Source organism: Empidonax traillii, unplaced genomic scaffold, assembly GCF_003031625.1.
Source record: "Empidonax traillii isolate 1590-97213 ecotype Southwest subspecies unplaced genomic scaffold, ASM303162v1 scaffold288:size648122, whole genome shotgun sequence".
Lineage (NCBI taxonomy): Eukaryota > Metazoa > Chordata > Aves > Passeriformes > Tyrannidae > Empidonax > Empidonax traillii.
In genome coordinates this window covers 1-19,353 of record NW_020955481.1, presented here as the reverse complement: position 1 = coordinate 19,353, position 19,353 = coordinate 1, and the positions used below count along the sequence as shown (strand labels likewise).

At 38.2% G+C, this 19,353-nt stretch overlaps 1 protein-coding gene across 1 annotated transcript in view; it reads right to left on the bottom strand.

The window, feature by feature from the left end:
- PIEZO2 (piezo type mechanosensitive ion channel component 2) overlaps nt 1–10,665 on the bottom strand; it is a 134,133-nt gene extending 123,468 nt beyond the window's left edge. The window contains exons 1-2 of the mRNA XM_027890435.1: nt 10,661–10,665; nt 10,037–10,199 (exon numbers count right to left, since the gene is read on the bottom strand). Of these exons, the coding sequence (XP_027746236.1) occupies nt 10,037–10,199; nt 10,661–10,665 (168 nt within the window). The remainder of the gene's footprint in view (nt 1–10,036; nt 10,200–10,660) is intronic.
- Between the last annotated feature and the right edge of the window lie 8,688 nt (nt 10,666–19,353).

The window sequence follows — 19,353 nt, the reverse complement described above, 5'->3', positions numbered from 1 at the left end:
TTTTTACATCCAACATAGTGATAATGTGCTTGTTGTTTTAACACTTTTTGATGATTAAATAGCCACACAAGTGTGCTCATCACAGAACACCATTACTCCAGTCAGACTGTTTCGCAAAGCTCTTTTTTACTACATGGATTAGTCTAAAGCTACAAAACCATGTTACATAGGCTACAGTTAGAAAAATACTTTTACTTCCATAATAAATTACCTATTATGCAATTACAGGATCCCTGTGGATGCTGATTAAATCAAATAAATTTCTCCATTCAAGGAGTATAGAGCATTTGTGAAGCCATAAACATGTGTTTCCATGACCTTTGCTCTGCCGAGCAGGGCCCCAGGACTTTCTATAAACAAACTAAATGCAGTTTAGGTTTTTTAGCAATCATGTGGAAGTCCCGGGAGTATTTATTGTACAACACTTTTTTAAACTGCCAAACGGAGATAGAGAACAGGCAAGGAAACAGTACAGCTCCTGTGGCAGCTATGGCAGCTACTATTGTGGCCAGGGCCAGAATGTCCATTAGCTACTTTGGGGGCTGCTTTTTCAACATCCAGCTTTTAAATGTTTCATCTGGTACAGTATAAACACTACTGCACAGAGATATCCTCTAGTCCCAGAGCTGTATTTACTAACAGGAAGCCTTAACTCCAACCTAAACCCCATTCTTGCTTCAGAACACTCTTTGCTTTGTACCTACATTAGATGGTATTGTGTCTGAAAACACAAATTTGCTCCTTTATTGACTTTTTGATTCTAGAGGAAACACAAAGCCTTCAAAAATTCAAATAATGACAGCAATACAATTTAACTAACCAGAACTTTTACAGCTAAGGATATGCAAGTCTCAGAATGGACGCAACTTCTATCCCTATGAATGCATTGCATTAATTATCGAGACCTCTCAAGCATGCACTGCTAAACTCACAAGAGTAAGTTCTCATGAGAGTTCAGGTGCTCCTTCCTTCCTGTTGGCTCATAAATGTAAAAAAAGCCCCTTTTCAGTATTTTGACATTTTATCACAGCCAGAACCAGGAAAGAAACAGAGAGGAGTGAGAAAATGAAAACTAAGCCTGAGTGAAGTTCACTAAGCCTTACCCAAACAGCTATAGGTACATAGGTTTGGCAGGAGGACAGAGTCATACATTGTGGTACACCATGTTACTTACTGCTGGTGATACCAGAGATGTGCTTTCATGATCTACATTATCTTGAAGGTGCATGGTTTGGCTTGCAGAACATAGAGTTGTGACTGCTTTGCAAGGATACGAGAGCAAGCAAGCCAGAACACAAGCCTCATGGTCTATCTCCTTCTGGCAATGTTAATCAACCTTCACAAGAATTTTTCTAGCTGTAGTATCCCAGACCTCAGCACAGACTTCTACTCCCTGCTGCTGACAGCCACACCAGTTTCTTTAAAGTGGGCTGGATTGCCTTCAAGCTGCCCCACAGTTTATGTGCCCTGAGGCACACACTCACAGCACCTTGCTGACACTGCTTCCGTAAAACCGTGATTCTCTAACTAAAAGAACACTTCCTATAATTATTTCTTTACCTCTAATCAGAGATCATATTTTTATTCCATACCTGTGATAAAGTAGCACAGATACCATTTATTAGACATCTTTTATATGACTGTTCAAGCCATTACTATGCCCAAGTCTCTGAACTTACTTCTCATTTCAAAAAACCCATGTAATGAATGGCTTGGTTTAGGAATGATCTCAGATAAGCAATTTGATTCCAATACACCAGCAGAACAATAGAAATAGACTCCCTTTCTCATATTGTTTCAGTTAAATTGCCTCCATCATAACTAAGCTGCTGCATTCAACCTATCATAATGTGACTGAGTTCCTTCTTTTAAGTTTGCTATAAAAACATCTTCCCCCTCCCCAAAAAAGCTCTCCAACCTTTATCTTTAAATATGAGATACTTACAGCAGTAGAAGGAATTAATTACGTACTTGCCTTTAGAAGCAGCACGTACATATATGCATAAAGAAAAAAATAATCAAAATAACACAATATTCTTAGACAGACACAGCTGTGAGCACAAAAGCTGAAAAAGAAATTTAACCACTACTTCTTTTATCATCAAAGGAACTGCAAGCCCTTAATGTGATATAAATGATTGTGGTTTTAACCTGCAGTCAATATTAAACCATGTTAAGGCAATCATTTATTGAATTTCCAATTTTGCAAGAAAGTGTAGAAGAACTCCACTGTTGTTCTGAAAGCATCAGCATGCGAGAGAGAAGCAGATGTCCCTGTGTTTCCTGCCACAGAATAAATTCAAACATTTCCAAATAAATAATTACCGCATGTAATTCAACTTGATCCCTATAGAAATGGGGCTGATTAGCAAGAGTATCTCTTTAGGTCATCTTGTGCAAGGCACATGGGATGCTCAAAGGGAGCTCAGGCTGGTCTACAGAAAGCCGGAGGGGAACACCCCGTTACACACACATGGGGTTGTGCAGGGAGGGAAGGCTGCAGACTGCAAGCCAGGATTGAAAAAGAACACTGTCTGACTTCAGGGAAAGACCCTGCAAAATGAGCTGGAATAATCAAGTGTGAGACTGCAACAAATATTCTAGTAGGTGTGACATTAATGAGGTAGAGCCTTTTTGGAATTTAAACAGTTTATTTTAACAACTTATATTACTCAATTGAATCACTGAAGATAAAAATACTAAATTAACTAGAAGTCATATAGATCTTAATGAAAAAAATTATCACTGATACATCTCAAGTGTGCTAATGCTTGGGCAAGGACCTACATAGTACTAGATAAATTTGCCAGCGATGTACTATCAGAAATAACTCTCAATGTGTTTGCAGTGTTTTATAGTAATGAATGACATACATACACTTCCACAGTAAAACCTCCTGTGGGAAAGAGTCATTCATTACCAAAAAAAAAAAAAAAAAAAAGATCAACTATTTACCGGAAGCACACAGGGACAGAGGCATTCAGAGGAAATGAAAAATAAATTAATACAGACAAGCACAGTTCTGAATCGTGATAACAGGAAAGCAACTAATGAAATCCTGCATACAATAGATATTGTACTGAAAGGGCCAAAGATTATTTCACTTCCCAATGTACCCATCGCACCTGAGCAAACACCAAGTGATTTCAGCACAAGACTCACTTGGTCAATATGGAAACACAGCTTCACATCTTGACTTCAATAAGTTGTCAGGCATCTAAGCCAAATGCCAAAGAGAGAGGAACTCACAGGCAGAGTTTGGTGGTTTGGCTTGAGATGATTAAACACTTTTTTTCACTGAAAAGGAAGTAGGAAGAGTTGGATTATGACTACAAAGCACAATTCAGTACAAACTCTGAATAAGCTAATGCAGGTATATGAAGCCACATAGCACCTGTATGGAGTAATGCCTTGCTCAAGTAATATACATATTATACAATTATGCATCTTCAGTATTGTCTCAGCTCATACTGAAGTGGGTTGTGTACTTCAACGGTACCACCCTAAAGAACCTCAGATTACTGGGATGAACAGGAGAATGGGATTTCTAATCTACAAGAGGATCCAAAATTACTTGTCTTTTGTCTTGCAGACCAAACTTTAAGGAAAGATGTTTTCTTTTTCTCCCAAGCTATCAGAGAAATAAATGCTAGAGAAGAAAACAGTGTATTGAAGCAAAAGAGCAGAAGAACTAAAAGGGTTATAATGCAGCTATGAATACATGTGCAATCTAAATTAGATGTTTTCTAACCACCAGAAAAGCAAAATTACAGAACAAGGTCATTTCAGTAGCAACGGGATGAAGAAAAGTTGCCCTGTTTTCAAGATGGTGCGTCCTACCTTCCAGAGGGAATTGTGTGATGCAGTTGCCTGCAATAGCAGCAGATTAAATTTCATGAGCCAAGAGATTCCTTCTTGTACTGTGTTATTCATCACTTAGGCTGTCCAAAGGCACTAGTATTTCAGGATTTTCAGCTCCTGGTTAATAACTCTGTATATCAAAATTTGGAATGAAGAACTGTTATTAACCTCAGTGAAGAGCTGCCACAAGAAGAATTGCATCATGTGATGTTTCTAACCAAAACAGGACAGGTGCACACTAAAGTTTCATGCCAAACAGGCTAACAGCATTTGGTGATACATAATGCCCTGCACTATGTAATATTATGTAGCTGTAGCCTGCTGTAGTGTAATTACGTATTTGTGTTAAGACCTATCCAAAGACATGTGCATCAAACCAAGAAGCTAATGTAACTTATAAACTTTTGACCCTTGTTAAGATGAGATGCATTAGAATTGTTACCCAGGGAGGCAGCTGTGTAAGGTCTGGCAAACTTCACCACTACAAACATCAAGAGCAAAGAGATAAGGGAGGCTCATCTATTTGTTTTAAACCAGAGAAATAAGGTATTAAATCCTACTTACACCATGTTCAAAGCACACTAAGGCCAAGAGCGTTTGGATCAGTTCTCCACAGGTCAGAACTAAGAAACGTTTATATCCAATTAGAAAAGGTAAGCCAATGCTGCGCTAAATACAGATGACAATGAGAAGAAAAACAGATTATAAATAAAAGAGGTGTCATCAGGAAGCTCAAAGAAGCCAAAAAGTTCCAATCCTCTCTAAGAAGTTCTTTTCCCATAGTATTTCCCATAATAGCCATAATTTTCTGTCTCTGAAGAGAGGCAAATATTGAAGAAGCTGCATTTGTAAAAACGATGTTTAGAGATATCAGGGTCAAAGGGTCCCACATCAGTGAGAGTTAATCAGGTCAGGTGAATGTTTGATTCTGGTAAAATCAAATTAAATTAAGATAAAGACAAAACAATAAATAATCTAAGGAGAAATATACCCATCAGAGGCTTTAAGAAAAATGTCATGGTCATTTAGACAGGGTCATGGGCACCACTGTAAACTGCTCAAAGGAGATCTCTGCATCCGAAGGAATGAAAAATGGAAAGCTAGCAACTGAAAAGACTGGGACATCAGACCTTTCTCAGAGCTGTGCTCTAAGCTGAACTAATTATCCATATTATACAGGACATCCAAGTAGGTGATACACTGGTAGAATTGTTCAACCTCAAAATCTCTGAACCTCATAATGAATGTCATAACATCATCATTTAAATCTACCATAAGACCTTGCCTGAAATGCTGAGAAACTGATAATCCCTGTAGCTCAAATGAATATTACAGACCTATAGCTTGTTCAGAAAAAAAAAAAATTACCATGACAGAAGACATTGTGAAAAAAAAAACAAACAGAAATTGCTTATCTTTAAAAGGACAAATACAGAAGATAATAAATACATTTGATTTCCCTTAAACTATCTCACTCTTTTTTATAACATGTAATACAGGGACCTTCCATAAAATTAAAGAGTGTTAAATTCAAAATAAAATCAGAGAGCGCTTATTAAATTGTGGAAGTCCTTGCTTCATGATGCCACTGAAGCCAAGAAATTAATGAGGTTTTAAAAGGGTCTGGGTAATTATATGTTTAACAAGATTATCCAAAATAGCTATAATTATAAACAACTTTTTTTTGGAAGGGATTTGAAACCACATGTTTTAGGATTAAAGTTATTCTTGCACGAGGAGAGAGTAGGATGAATTTTAATCTTGGAGATGGAAGAAAAAGGGTATTCTCTTACATGCTACTGTCCTTACTCAACAGGTACCAGCTACTTTCAGGATAAGGATACCGGTCTAAATGGGCAATTTCTAGGCTAGAATGTCCTTGGACAAGGTATGGGACATGTGCAGTTCTCAGAGCCTGTCCGTTCTCTCCTGTATGTATTGCAGTTACACTTGGAGTCCTGGACCAAATAAGAGCTCTCCATGTACTACGTGCCCAGTGTAGGCATAGGACAAATAGCCCTGTCACTGTTTAGAAAGAAAAAGCTAGCAAAATGAGCATTTTTACTGCTTCTATGTGTCAAGGGACACAGAAGCTGAGAGAGAGATATAGAGAGTAATAGACTTGAGGACTCAAAACAAATTTCAGGCCAAAGTGAGAACCATGCTGGTCCTCTGATTAGAATTCAGTATCCTGACTCCAGGTCAAGCTCTCCTCACATTCTTCTCAAACTTTAGTTTATTTTAAAACAATTTCCTCTTTTTTCCTTTTTTTCCCTTTTCAGATCCCAAACAAATCTCTGCCTTCTGCAGAAAACAGCAGGTGTGGAGGCTCCGAAACCAAACTTGCCTCAGATTATGGGACAAAGTAAAGACCCAGTGGCCCCATTTGCTTTCTAGGAGATTGTGGATGAGAAACAGGCTTGAATATGCAAAGCAGCGAGTGGGAGGAAGTTGCACTGAAGACTATAACTGCTTTATTCAATTAAGATCAAAACCTCTTCTAAAGTTTAAGTTGTGCAATTGCAGAAAGGAGTTTCCTCCCTGCCACTGTCACTTAAAACATTAGGCAATTCATGCACAGACTCAAGAAAAAGCTTCTTCCTTTCTAATACCTATCAGACTGTATATACTGTATCTGCATTTTGGCACATAAACCACCATCTGCACCAAATCAAAAATGTCATAGTTTCAGCTGCAGCTGGGAGTTAACTGTTCTTTCTTATTTTCTTCCACCTTTTACACCTTGTGACTGGCATTTTGCTTTTTGGCATTTCCAATCCGGGCCTGTCTCCAGCTGAATTCACCTGCTTTAAATTTTCTGAGCCCTAATAAAAAGGGCCTGCAGACACGTTTGCTCCAAGTGTGCAACCATTTAGGGGTGGTAATGAGTTGGACTGCAGCCTGGTATCTGGCAGACCTTCCTACTTCATGACTCACTGTTAATTAAAACCACACTCTTTGCTTATTCCTGGGATAGCATTACTTACAAATAATTGAGAGTCTCACTGCCTCATAGCCTCCTCCCCCCACTTCTGTTCTGTAGAATACACTTTTGTGATGGAGTTCTGTTTCCCTTAAAGTTGGATGCAGCACAATGAAGAAAGACATCCATTTTTCAATGAATCCTTGTTGTCCTTAATTTGGATTCTGATACTTTTTCTTGTTTTGAGTTGTATCTCAATCCATGGGCAATCTGATCCATGATACTCTATGACTGGTTTCTGGAGGCTACTGCCATGTTGAAATACAGCACATAACTGAGTATCACAAACTGCTACTCAACTCCAGGCATTTTTATGGTACGCCCATATATTAACTGAAATGTGATGGGTTCACACAGACCTTTGGAAAGGTCAATTTTAGCAAATTTAGCATTTCACTCTACCCTAAAGCAAAGAGTTCTGAGAATCATTCAACATAAATAATTTAATGCAAAAAAAAATTAAAGCTGCAAGACACTCTGCTTTTGCCTGGAATTCACAGTGCTGATTTTTTGATTTATAGAACCATCTGTGGCTAGGCATCTAGCAACCTGAAAAATTACCTCTCTTATGGCTCTGCTAATCCTGTTCAAATCAGCTGATGCATTCTTAACAAAATCTTGTACCACGAACCTCTGATGACTGGTGGTAGGGACTCTCAGCAAAAGCTCTTCAGCTCTAGAATTGGCTACAGAGCTCGTTCAACAAACCCAGGACTATTTCACTTGGAGGAAAAGTACCAAGCTCAACATTTTTCCTGAAGCGTCTCTCTGCAGGGCAGTTGTTGCTGCAACTCATCAGTAATGAGCTGCAACAACATACAGCCACAGGCACCAGTTGGCTAATGCAGAATTCGAAGGACTGGTCTCTTACTTAGGCTTCCCTTTTCCAGTGTACTCTACCAAGGAAGAACAAAAAATTACGTGAAACCTACACAGTTTGGACTCATTTTAGATCATGCCAATATTCTCCCAAATGCAGACACTCAGCTGCATGCTCTGCATATGCATTAGGTTCCTTAGAGTCAGTCCTGCCAATTACATATTCCTAGCAGATTCAGCTGCTTCTGCCACCTCCTCCTAAATGATTCCAGGATGGTATATGCAGACACCTAGAAAGAGAAAACTGAAGTTTGGGAAAACGTGTTTAATAGGTATTTAATTTTCCACTCTCCATTTCACTAAATCTTTAAAAAAACAAGTAGGTTACTCTGATACAGATTCATCATTTCAGCTGTGAAGATCAGAATTCCTTAAAGCACTTGAGATCACCTCACATAACAGAAAATATTATCCCTTTATAAAAAAATATGCCTGTGATGGAGTTTTGGGTGTCACTAAATCTAAACACAGCTGCTGTGTTCACTAAATATTCTGTAATACATACAGTTTACAGAACATAAATAATATTCACTGGATTTTGATGTGAAGAAGTCAAATGTATTTACACATATTTCTATTTGCCCAATATTAATATTTCTTTGCAGGCGGACTTTTCTTCTCCTTCACACTCTTCCTTTGTGGGATAGTTTTGACTTTTTAGTTGCACTGGTGGATTGCCTTGAGGTAGCCAGTCCAGGACAGCCCAATAAAAAGCTACACTCCATGCTATGTTATTACTATTTGTTAGCTCAGTTTTTCCCTTGCACTCCAGGCAAACAAATATTGAACCCTACCTGGAAGCCAGCACCCATGCTCTCCAGTCGACTGAGCTCCCTTTGACCCAGACGCCAGGCTCAGTCTCATCTCTGAACCAAAGAAGTGAATATCTAAGCATCATCATCGAGGTTCAGAGGAACCTAAGCATGGCCTTCTTCTGAGTTTCTGCCATCGGTTACTCCCGTTTTATGCATATGAATGCTTTCTTCTCAGGAGATCAAGGGCTTCAAAGAAGTCTGTTAGAGCCCACTTTGGTAAAATGAAACTTTCAAGAGAAGTGCTGAACACAAACCATGCTAATAAGCCACACTTCTTAATGCTTCAGACATCTCCACTTCTGGGTACAGCCCAAGGTTCTGGCCTGCTGCTAAATCCATTTTGCACAGTTTTGACGATAAAGCAGATTTAAAGCTGATAAAACCAGATTCCAGGAGACACAAAACCTTGCATATGCTCATCAGATCAAACCTATATGTCCTCCAAAGTGTAGTTAAAAAGCTGCAGCCTTCAGGCAATTCTCAGCTGCCAGGAGAGCCAATAAGAATTCCAACTGCAACTGAGTATAAAGCAGTCCTGATACTGATCTCTCATGTGCTAGAAACCTGACCAGCTTCTGGCACTGCCACAATCCAGACAACATGGCAACATGCAGAGAGGCCCCTTTTTACTCTATGCAGTGGCACCAAAATGGGCAACTGATCCCTCTAAATATTTTACTCACTTCAAAGTTCAATTTCTATTTGAAATGAGCAAATTGAAATTGTCTCCCCTAAAAACAGCATTTTGAGAGTAAAGAAAAAAACACTTCACCCATGTAAAAGAAGACAGAAAATGAGACCCAAAGCATGCTAGACAGTCTGATAAAAAACATATTAAGATTAGTAGTAGGAATTTCTCTGCACCCTGGGCTAAATTCCCACTGTGGCTTATTATATTATAAACTTGTTTTCCTCTTTCTGTGGATTTTTCTGTGTTCAGTATCTCTGCTATTCCTCTTCCCACTAGTAAAATACACAGCAAACACATCAACACTTCCAGCTAAGTCATTCCACAATATCATCCTCAAGCTCACTCAGTACAACCACAGTTTTAGGTAACTCTTTCCATGAACTTAATACACAGTCTCTCTTCCCTTCTCTTAAGAGTAATTTCTGATAATCAGTCAGACTTGGATAAAAAATTTGGAAATAGGGATGCTATCTAAGAAACTGACCACTATACGTAGCAGAACAACCTTGGCAGACTTAAACAGCAGCTCTGGTGAAGAAGAACTTCTGATTGACTGTCGTGATTGTTTCTTAACTCAAAATGATTGAAAAATCTTGTAGCATACCTACCACTTTTCATATTCTGCTTTTTTTTTCTCAAGAGAATAATTTTAGCTTTTCCACTTTAAAACCAATCATTTTGTTTCCTGAAAATAAGTTCACTTTTTAACATACGCAGTCCTCATGAAACCATTTCAGAACACATCTCAGACAGAAAATTTGCCAAAGCTCACTAAAAGCCATACAGATAGAAATGTGTATTTGATACCATTTCCTCATTTTCAAATTGCATGTTGCACTGTGCTGCATCCTCGGTTACTGGCTTCTGAAACATGTTGCGGCAGAGGAGCCATATTGTCAGACTAGCAATGAACATCCCAATATCTGGTACAAATAGTCTGATCACGTTCCCAGCATCTGCTCCTTTCACACTGTATGGGATGAAAAAAAAACAACAACAAAAAAACAAAGAAATATTTGTTACTTCTAATGACATTTTCAACTGGAACAGAAATTTAGCTCAAGGCAAAGGAAAAACCCCAAACCCACAGTAATAAGAAATCTTCACAATACGGGAAGTATGAAGATGACCAAGGAACTCTGGACAGACAGATATTTTTGCTCTCCAGAAGCACAAGATGAGTGATTATTTGCTGGGAGTTTGCATACTCATATTTTAGTGATACTTAGCATCTGATTAACCCAGTTCTGAATCAATTTTGTTGAGAGCAGTGCAGGAATAGCCTTCAAATTCAACAAGGAAGATTTTGTCTGAGTACCTAGAAGATCCATGTGAATGAAGCATAATCCCTTTACTGGAATTCCATTCAAAGACAACAGCATCCAGGTCCACCAAGGACAAGGATGCCCACCCAGGCAAGACAGCACTCACGTCATCCCTCTGTGAGTCTTAATCTTACTTACTACTTCCTTCCTTCACACAGAGGAATAACCAGAAAGTCCTTAATATTTTAACATGCTTTATTATGTTAACTGTTAATACATTTTATCCAATCAAACTAACTTAATATCTTTTTGGATCTTTAAGTACTAGTATTTAAGAACAAATATTTAAATACTAATTAATGTGTTCGATGTCTGCCAAGAAAATCTTTCTCCTCCTCTGAAAGATCTGTAAGGCATGATGATTTTTATGTAGGAAAAAAACTGCACTCTTTCATTGTGAAGATTTAATTTTTTATACTAGGAAATAGGACTTTATGGATATGGATGTAGTGGCTGAATTTGGTTCACTGTTAAAAGGGAGACCTTGGATTCAGGTTTAGAGACACAATGAACAGTTTATTAAGCTGTAGCATGGACATACTAGACTTTTAACTATTAATGAGGGGATATAATCTTACTTATTTGAAAGTGTGAAATTAACTAATTTTAAATATGCAGGTCCCATTTTAACTTTTTTTTTTTTTTTTTTTAATAGGGCTTTATGTCTGTAATCAGTTTTGATGACAGCTGAGGCATCTGCATGATTCCTTGGACATAGGTGAGTGCACTAGGCTAGCTCTTCATAGCCTGAACTGGTAGAAAATTTAATTTTAGTTGGTTGTTTTATAGATGCAAGGCTCTTACTGTCACTGCAGATTAGCTAATCAAGGCTGCACTTCGGCAGAAAGTGGTAGAAAAGGACATGTTTAATGAACCTAATTCCCAACAACTGTGTACCCAGGTTTCACAATAACATTAATGAATTTGTTTCAATAACCCTGGTCTTTATGCTGAAACCTGCCTATTAAGGCAAAGTTCTTTATTCTGAAAGTTCCACAGGGACTTTTTAGAAAGAAATGAAATACACCCTGAATTCGGTATTAATTAATGTAATAACAGTATAAATTTGCTAGTCTCATACTGAAAAATGGATCAGAAGACTTCTACATAATACTTCTGTATTTGACTTTTTTCTGTACACAGGTCTGGCCTCTCACCAAAAATTAATTTTGCATTATTTCTGACGTCCTTCACATTCAACCACTCACATTCAAACAAATTAAAAAGTGGTAGCCTTCAAGTACCAGCACTTCTTATTTGCACCAGGTTCTCCTTCCTCACATGTTACTCCCATGGAGCCATGCTGGGTGTTTCTTCGTGTGTCCCACTCCCCAGAACCCAGGAGACCCCTATGGGAGCTCTGCCTCTGGTAGAGCTCACATTTCTTTCCAAACCAAGTGCTTCTGATCTTTCAAAATCATTTAGCATGTTGTTGTGAAAGATGTAAGGTACAGTTCAGGCTGGCAATAGAGAACCTGAACAGTGATACTTAAACATAGAACAGAGAGAAATTCTGCACATGAAGAGTTTATTCACCAAAACCAGTCACAAATGTATGTTGTTCCCATTTCCCCATGAAAAGGAAAACAAATTGACCTCAATTTGAGAATTAAAAAGAACACAAAAGATCACTTGAAAATCGAGAAATGTATATTCTTCTGCAAAGCAGAATAATAAACTGCTTCACTCGACCCTGAGCAATTTGCTCCCCAGTTTTTCACAGCAGAAGCTAAAACAAAAATCAGTTATTCCCACTTGTTATCTCTGGCAGTACAAAAAAAGAATGGTAAATACTGCAGTCATTCCACAAACATTTCTCACTTTATTAGTGCATTCATACATGGTCATATTTTGCATTTGATAACAGTCTATGCATTGTGCTCTTTGCTCCAAAAGAGGCTTTCGAACTACAAAGTTAAAACAGAAGAACAGGAAACCTATTCAGGAGATCTCGTAGAGCAACAGCTTTTTTTTTTAATCCCTTCAAGAATCACAGTGTACAATGAATTTGTCATAGCTCTCGATTTACAGATAGTAAAACATAATCTATTCATCTAAACTAAATCATTTACCTACAGGGCAGCTTTAATTGTAGTAGATGCCATTGATTAAAGCTTATAACTCAGCCAGAAACACATTCTGAAATGTAATTATAGTAAATGGCAGCTTTAGAATTATTTTCCATGTCTTTCCTTCTTTCATATTGGATACAGAAGTAAAAAAAAAAAGAGGGTTAGGGGTTTGAAATTGTGGTGTTTTTTTTTTTTTTTTTTACCTTTCCTTGACCAAGTAAACAATATTGCACACAATTTTTTAAGACAAAGGACTACTACAAGTTAGGGTTGCAAGAGTTCCTCTGTAACAAAAATAAGTTTTGTAGGACAAAAGGAATTTTATGACTTTTGCATCACTATGTGAAATTCTTTTAGCATATCAAAAGACTTCTAATAGAGCAGTTTTCTCATCAGATAATCTGTGTTCCCCTGCTGTTTTCAGTTGTATACTTTAAATTTACTACGTCACAAAGGGATCATCTTCATTTTCTGTGTTTATACAGAATTCTTCTGGGACAGTGTGACCCTGGCCCACTCCTAAAGTTCATTAATTCTGACAAAACTAAGCAAAATTTCCCACTTTGTCTGCATTGAGAATAGGATTAACTGCGGACATACAGGTTAAAACCATTCTCTTACTTCATGTACACTCACTAGCAGTGAAACAAAAAAAAACAAATGCCAGCATAATTTAAATATTATATTCTCGTTTCATGCTCTAGAAATCAGCATTTCAGTTTTCTGAAAGTAAAATTTTCATTTTTTGCTTTTCTAGAATACCTGTTTCTCATAAATTACAATTATTCATCTCCTATTGAATGCACAAAGCTTTAATGAACAGTGACATGTTAATACTGTCATACCTGATTTCATTTCTTATGGCAGAAACATTATCTTCCTCTTTATTTCAGGTTTACAGAATAAAACCAGAAAGGCATCAGAGCTAATAAAATTCAAATTACAATGGCTTCAATAGGAAAAAAATAAAATATATAGTAACACAACTGTAAAACACCATGCATAATATATAAAAGTCTTCAAACTCTAATATTTTGTTACAAAAACACAAAAATGGGAAAAAGGAATAACCAGTCATTCTTAAAGAGATAAATTAATTCAGCATCAGTAACATATCACAATGTTAAGCTTATGTTACATGATAAATTAGACAATGCTTGCAGATAAAAAACTGTAAAAAGCTTGATTTTATATTGAATACTGGGTAAAAAAAGTATTTTAAAGGTTATTTTTTCTTGTGGTTTTAAAAACTTATCAAAAGTCTTATTCACACATGCTCATCTTTCAATACATCCACCAGCTTTTTTCTTTTTTGCTTTCATGTGTTTTCTATAGCATCTGTTTACTTTCTAATTAATTTAATAAAACAGAAAAGGTAACACTGTATTAACAGTTCACCAGTGATAAACCAAGGAAGAGCATAAATGCTAATATTTTCCATTCATCTCGCTTGGTCACTGTAAAACATCTGGTATTTCTAATTGGATCTAATATTTCAAAGTGCATTGCTGTAGATGCTTACAGCTGAATTCCCATGGGCTTCATCTGCAACTGTAACCACTTGGATTGGAGGCAAAACAGATCCAAGAATCATAAGCACCACCCCTGGAAACATGGACTGGCAGTATTACACAAGTGCTATGCAGTACTGTGAATGATTTGTTTGTTTATCACCAGTAAGAATCCTCTTTGTGATACAAAAAGAGTGGAAACTTTGAGGGTACCAAAGGCCACTAACCAGATAGCCTTAGAGATATGCTTGCTGATCCTTGCTGTTGGAAGGGGGTCTTGGGAATGGTTGCAGCTAGAAACTACTTCAAGAGGTTCCTTGACCTCTCTCAGTTTGAACTAGGAAAGAAATGCCTGCTTCTGGACTTACTTTGCTGGGAAACTCATACTTTAATTATCTGGATCTGAGGATTGCAGACCCGGTCTGAGCCACAACTACCACTTCAGTGAACATAGGATGCTCACAGTCTATAGTCATGCTACCATGACTTGTCCCTGCTGGTTCAAAAGACAAATTAGATATGATGTTGGTTCACATGGCAACCCTGACACCACATTCAGGGCAAATCTTTGCCATTGGTAACGTATGTGAGTTGCCGAGCCCTGGTAGGTGTGTCTGCCTTTAGTCCTTTCCTTATATCATGTTCATCCACAAATTGAAAATAAATTATGTTACGAAAATAAAATACAAATTTAGTAATAATAATATCCACATGCTCACTCTTACTCCTGCACTGCCTTAATGTGACTGTCCACTCAGTTTATGCAGAGCAGGCCATGTGTTTCACTTAAAATGTCTGAAGTTGCACTTTCAGAGAATATTGGTCATGCAAAGTAAACACGTGGAAGGAAGAGGGAAGCAAAAATGCATAGAAAACTACTTATAAAAATATTTAGCATGCACTGACCTACCCAACATACAAGTTCAAAGGGCTCCTGAAGTATTTGTAAGATCTAAATCACTGCTTACAAACTATGTCTGCATGGATTCAAAAACCAAATGTATACTTTGCTTTTTCAGGAAAGATACCTTGCAATGAAGAACACACTCTGTACTGCAAAAGTGCTTAACCACATATTAACCAAACATTTGTTTTCCAAACACTGCTACGTAGACAGAGAGCAACTATTTGAAACTAAACGTACATTGCCAAACTTTTGGTGCCTCACTGTTTGCATAAAACATTCAACATTAAGAAATTACGGATATGTGCAATATGTAAAACATTGGTTTGTGGCACTTTTTCTTCTTTTAAAGCACCCATTGTTTCTTTTTGTTCGCTGATCTTCTAATAAAGGTCAGACTCCAGCTTGCCCAGGGCAGCACGCAGAAGACATAAAATTCATCATGGATTTAGCAGCCATCACACAAAGCCCTCAGCTGCCCCACTGCCAGACTTGTGACAGAAAAACATCCAGCTCGCTTTGCTCGTGTCCCGCAGCTCCAAATGTGGAGCAGGACTGATGTTGCACAGACAAGAGGAAGTGAGCATAATCCCTTCCATACCCATGGTGCTGTGCATGGCAGCCCCACTGCATGGTGGTAGAAATTAAAATAGAACAAATAGAACAAATGACAATAGAACAAATAGAACAAATTATTTCAGGTGAAAATAAGAATGTGATCCTATATGGAAGCAGAGCCAAAGTGAGCAGAAGAGACCTGAGGACACCTCAGCTATAAATTAATTTTGGTCTTAAATCTTCAAAGAGACTTTCTCTTGCAACTATGCACACTTTTCACAGATGCTTCTCACTTACACATTGTATAGGGATTTGGCTAAAACACTAATTCAGTATTCATTGATCACTGCCAGAATGCTCCCAGTTAATGCTAGCAAATACTCAGTGACTGACAGCAAAGTGTTTACATAAAGACATAAAGATATCCATATGTTCCAAAATATCCCTGACTAAAAGAAAGTGGTGAAAACTCTGAAGCAGGCTGACATTCAGTGATTATTTCAAAACATATTTGCTCCCTATATCTGCAGCTTTCATTAATTGTAGCATGAACAAATCATCATTTCAAACTACTTTTCATTTCATTCTATAGCTAGCATATAACACACATGAAGTTATAGATACATCTAGACTTTGGTGCACTTCAATTCTACAGCATCAAGTAAAAAAAGATCAGTAGAAATCAGTGGCAAACTAAATGTCCCAATGGCATTAGATGTTGCTTTTTATTTTTCTGTAAATGGAGCCTATGACAGAATCCCTGGGTGGCAAACACCCCACACACATGAGGAGAGAGAATACTAGTTCCCTTCAGTGCTTGATGCTCAGTGGCTGGATGAGTGGCCACCAAAGGCCTCTCTCAGGTGTGGAAGGCAACTGTGGTGTATTCTGCCAGTGTGGAAGACTCTTACCTTGTCTAAACATTGGAAAAAACAGCATTGCTCAGACCCAAATTGGGCAAAAACGAGCTGAAGTCAAGTGGTCATGCTTTTACCTCCAGGCTGGATGGGTGCCCAATGTCAGCCCACTGCAGCAGCCTGGTCAGACCTGGCACGTGGTACGTTCATACTCCACTGCCCACAGGCTTCCTCGCATTTCATGTGCCAGTTGCTATTTGGAGATCTCACGTGATTTATTCATGAACAAAACCCAACAAAAACAAAGTAAAACACAAGTCCAAATTGTTAAGCATGTGTCCTTGAGAGTTTCTGGATGCTAATTGCAATGCTGATTGCTTTCCAGATTAAAAGACAGACTGGCTCACATTCTGCTGCTGGTGGGTTTACCACTGTAGTGCTCCCAGCTACTACTGTACTGCAGGAGGCTGGGCTGTGCCAAGAAAAACACTGACAACAGTCTCACAACTCAAGTGCTCAGACCACGCAGGCCATAAAGTATCTTCTATCAGATGTTCATTTCCTTTGAATCCCTAGGTTAAATGGCATGAGAAACTTCAGCTGAAATTAATTTAGCTGAAAAGAAAATAAGCACAAGGGGTGGTAGGAAACAAGCAACCTGAAAACTTAACACAAACAGTTGGATAAATAAGATTCCTCCTGAATGGCGATGACTTCCAAGAGGGCCTTATGCCAATGCTGAGACAGCCCAGATTATCAGATCAACATGACACAATGACAGGCTTCGGAGGCACAAGGATTCTTCCATTCCATGATACTCCTTTATTTGTCATAGTGTCTGTCCGTGTGCAGGCACCTAAGTGACATAGGATTGCTCTTCTTTTTCCAGAGTACGTAAACTATTGTAGCATGCTGTTAAAAATGACGTACAGTAATAATCACACAGTTTTCAGCTTTTAGTTTCAATGTGGTAGAAATGAATGATTTTCTTGTTAAGTTATTAAAAATATCCCTGTTCTACTTCAAGCTTCATTTCCCTTTAGTCTCATTGGGTTGCTGACTGCACCTATGCTGCAGTTGGTGGTGGAAAGTAAATTTACCTATTTGATTTACATCCTTGTGCCTCATGATCTCTTATTGTCTCTCTGGTTTTATCTAAGCCCCACCTGTGCACACTATTAAGTCCTTTTGTTTGTTTAACCACTGGTGTCACATAAAAAAAGATTAGAAGCTGCCATCATGGGATTTGGGCATTCTCCTGTCATAAGTGTACAGCTAATATAAAACTCCCATGGCAGAGGCTGGCAGAGAAGTATCAGAATGAGAACAGGCACACTGTGCTCTGCTAACAATCTGCTAGATTGATTGACTGCCTTCCACAGTTCTCTCTCTTGAAAATCTAAATGTCTGAATAGAATAGAATAACAAACAATAGAATAGAACAGAACAGTACAGTTTGAAGGGTCTTACAACAATCTTCTCGTCCAGCTGCCTGACCACTTTTAGGGATGACCAAAAGTAAAAGCACATTATTAAAGGCATTGTCCAGATGTCTCTGATAGGCTGAAAATGCCAAAGTCCTCAGACGCTCCTCACAGGACATTCCTTCCAACCCTTTCACTGGCTTTGTTGCCCTCCTCTGGACACATTCATGGATCTTAGCATCCTTCTTAAATTGAGGGGCCCAGAACAGCACACAGTGCTCAAGGTGAGGCTGCACCTGACACTGAATACAGGGGGAAATCCTAGGTGTACCAGTTTCTTACTTTTTTTCTGAAAGCACTGATTTTAGCAACTGTTATCTTCCTGCCATAGACTCCAATGATATCTACCTTAAAAATAATCTATTTATTTGGTTTCAGACCTCTGACTGATCATACTAACAAGAGGAATCAGTCTCCTTCTGCTCACTAATGAAAACTGTCCTCACATGGTCATATTATTCATATTCCATATAAAACTGAAAGGGCAAACATGCACAAAACTGAAGCTGCTAAGTTAGAACCTGTACCATTCCCCATGAATGAGGAATGGGAATGGCATAAAAAGACTCCCTGACTCCTTCTGTTGAAATTGTACTGTTTGCTCCTGCAAAACACCAACATTGTGTCCTAGACTGGAGAGAGGACTGAGGGAGCAGCTGGAGTTGAAGATCTGGTCTGTGAACAGGATTTTGCAAAGCGAAGTAGCAGCATATGTGTTATTTCTGACTCAGCAACTGCTTTCTAGAGGTCCTCTCCAAGGGCCTTCACCTAGAACACAGTTTTGAACAAAGGCAATATAACAGGTAAAAAAACATAATGACACTGTGATTGGCAAAGCTGTATGTCAGCTCACATGGATTCCTACAGCAGTTTCCCAAAAAACCAAGGTATAACAGAAATAATGAAAAGAGATTGACTAGGAGGATGTTTCAGAGACTTCACTAAAAATTAATAGAGATATTTGTCTTTCAAAGTTTTATTTTCTCTTGGACAGTAAAGAGCAGGAGGAAAGAGTTCTTTGCTCACTTATTTTGCCATGGAAGGAGAGAGCCAGATGATCAGCTGAGACCAATTATAAATGGTTGGTCAAGATTACAGAAGGAAATGAAATATGGGGGCAGACTGATCCTATTTCTAGCAGCACTGAACTGGAGCAGATGTGAGCGTTGAGCCTTGCATGTCTTCTCTCCTCCCAGATGTCTTTTTCTCCTCTGAGTGATAGTCCATGAAGGGAAATCTTGGCTTCTCAGTAAGTTCCCATAATTCATCTAGGTTTCACAATAACAGTATATATTCCTTTGCATTCTGACAGTGTGCAGAGGCCACAAAACTTCCCAGTGAACGGGGGGTGCTAACCTCCATTCCACTTTTCTCAGCATATGCATATGGAAAAGAATATTTACTGACTGATTG